The sequence below is a fragment of the Emiliania huxleyi genome, assembly GCF_000372725.1.
Source record: "Emiliania huxleyi CCMP1516 chromosome Unknown EMIHUscaffold_138, whole genome shotgun sequence".
Classification (NCBI taxonomy): Eukaryota; Haptophyta; order Isochrysidales; family Noelaerhabdaceae; genus Emiliania; species Emiliania huxleyi.
This window is the reverse complement of record NW_005201213.1, coordinates 246,090-248,377: the sequence shown is the minus strand read 5'-3', so window position 1 is coordinate 248,377 and position 2,288 is coordinate 246,090. Positions and strand designations below refer to the sequence as shown.

At 62.2% G+C, this 2,288-nt stretch overlaps 1 protein-coding gene across 1 annotated transcript; it reads right to left on the bottom strand.

The window, feature by feature from the left end:
• Positions 1-155: 155 nt before the first annotated feature.
• EMIHUDRAFT_49688 (hypothetical protein) lies at positions 156-386 on the bottom strand (the record flags this gene model as incomplete). The annotated part of the gene is made up of 1 exon (XM_005788147.1): positions 156-386. A coding segment is annotated over one exon (231 nt), but the record flags the coding sequence as incomplete, so codon positions are not given.
• Positions 387-2,288: the final 1,902 nt, after the last annotated feature.

Sequence of the window (2,288 nt, the reverse complement as noted above, 5' to 3'; positions counted from 1 at the left end):
AGCAGCTGGTAGAACACGTGGAAGCAGCGCTCGCCCTCCGCCCCGCCAACCACGCGAGATGTCTCGAGCAGGTAGGTGCGGATGCTGGCGCGCAGCCCGCCCTCGCCCCGCCCCGCGGCCGCGTCGCCGCAAAGATTCCGCGAGAGGAGGACGCCCTTGCCAAAGCGGGACGAGTTCCAGTTCCGGGCGGTGGATGCGTTGCCGAGCGCCTCCAGCAGAGGAGTCGCGGCGAGCAGCCTCGCTCCCACCGCCTCGACATCGCCCTCTCCTCCGCCTCCACCTCCGCCCAGCGACAAGGAGACGATGAATGTGAGCGCGTGCTTCGCCGTCTCCGTCTTGCCGCTGCCCGAGCAGCCAGAGACCACGATCGAGTGGCTGCCCTTCTCGCTGCCCAGCCCGCCCAGCAGCGCTCCACACGCCTCTCGCGCCACGGCGTACACGTGAGGCACCTCCGATGGGCGGGACGGGTCGGCGTGCTGCCGCATCGCCGCCGCGTCGTAAAGGCCCGGAAGGGGGCGAAAGGGGTTGATCGCGAGGAGTAGCGGGCCGACGTGCGTGTACACCTCGCCGGCTTCGAAGCGGGCGCGCTGGTTCTGCGTGACCAGTTCGTAGCGTCCCGCATCGCCTCCGAGGGAGAGGTACTCCTCCAAGAGGTCGGCCGCCCCACACGCGCCCCTGTTTACTGAGAGGGTGGCGCCGTTCGGAAGGCTCGCCCGCCGCAAGCCGCTGACCAGCCGCACGCGCAGCCTGGCCGCTGCCGGTGTGAGGCAAGAGACAGAGCCGGCTCCAAGAGAGGAGTTTGGAGACCATTCGCCAAGGTCGTCGGTGGAGATCTCGCCGACCGTGTTCGACCTCGGCATGGCAGCCGCCTCCTTCTCTGCCGCCGCGGCCGCCAGCGCCGCCGCCTCTGCCACCGTGGCAGTCTCCGCCGCAGCCGCAGCGGCCACTGCAGCAGCAGTGGTCGCCTGGTCGGCGGCCTCTTTCTCCGCTGCTGCACGTGCCTTGCGCCCCTGCCTTCGCTTGGAGAACGGCCTCGAGCCGCAGGCGCCCATCCGCAATAAGGCTGGCGAAGCGTTGCACGAGAATGCGGCGGGCGGGCAGCTGTGAGCGCTGTCAGAGCGGTGTTTCGACACCGATATCGTTCGAGGAGAACGCTGATTCAAAATCCGCTGTTCACACTTCACAGGCAAGTGTAAGCGGAGCAGCTGAGTAGATACAGCGAATCCTTTGTGTTCACACCTGCAAGAGCAGGTGTGAACCGATTTCGGCCTTAGCCGTCGGTATGCCAATAGCGTGCTAGCCAAGTAGTACGCAGTTGGATTCCGAGGGTGTCCCATCACAAGTTCGGCTGTCGACAGACAAGATTGTCCCTTAGTCGACAGCACCCGCCTTTGGACGGTGCTCTGACTGGCTTTGAGAATACATTTTTTCTTTTTGGTTCACATGGCTAGAGGTTGGCCTCCCACCGTTGTGAACATAGTCTGGCCCGAAGGAGCCGCTCGTCTCTTGTCCGGGCAAACGCGCGCCCGATAGCCCCATTAAGCACGTGTGAGGGGTATCCGAGCGCCGTAAACTCCCTGAGCTTGCTCGTCACGCTGAGCGTGAATCCCTCGTCATCGCTCGCCATTGCGACAACCTTGAGCAGGCATCCAACAACGATTCCCTCCTTCATTTTCGCGCATGTGAAGCTATCCCAACGATGGTAGCGCCACACCCGGGGTACCGCCTCGCACTCCTCGTTCACGTTCTTGAGTCTCGTCCGGAAGCTTCCGCTTGGGTCGAGCTCGAGAGTCGTTTCCAAGAAATGGGCGCTCTCTGCTGCCTCTAGCTTCAAAGGAGCCCAGTAGCATTCAGAACGGCGGAAGTCCTCCCGAAAGCGGTCGACATCCCACACACTATCGTCCTTTGTAGTTATCGTAATCACATCGTCCATGTATCGTTTCATACGGAATCGGGCTTTGACATCATCTTCAAGCGTATGCATCCATTCCTGCTCCATCCATGCGAGAGTTCCTATCGCCAGCGGTGGCGAGAGCGCACTCCCCATCGGGATACCGCGAGCCTGCTTCAGCAGACGTCCGTCGTAAGCATTTTTCTTGTTGCTGTGGGGGTCCGCGCGCTGGCCGTTTTGAGGTTGCTCCCGGCCCAGTCGGGATTTTGGCCTACTCAGTGATCGTCTAGGAATCCTAAATGGCCGGTATCTTTTGTGCCTAACTTGGAGAGCACCTTGATGCTTGAAAACTAGTATGTGATCTGTGATCTGTGAGGGTCCGCCCGCACGCAGGCGC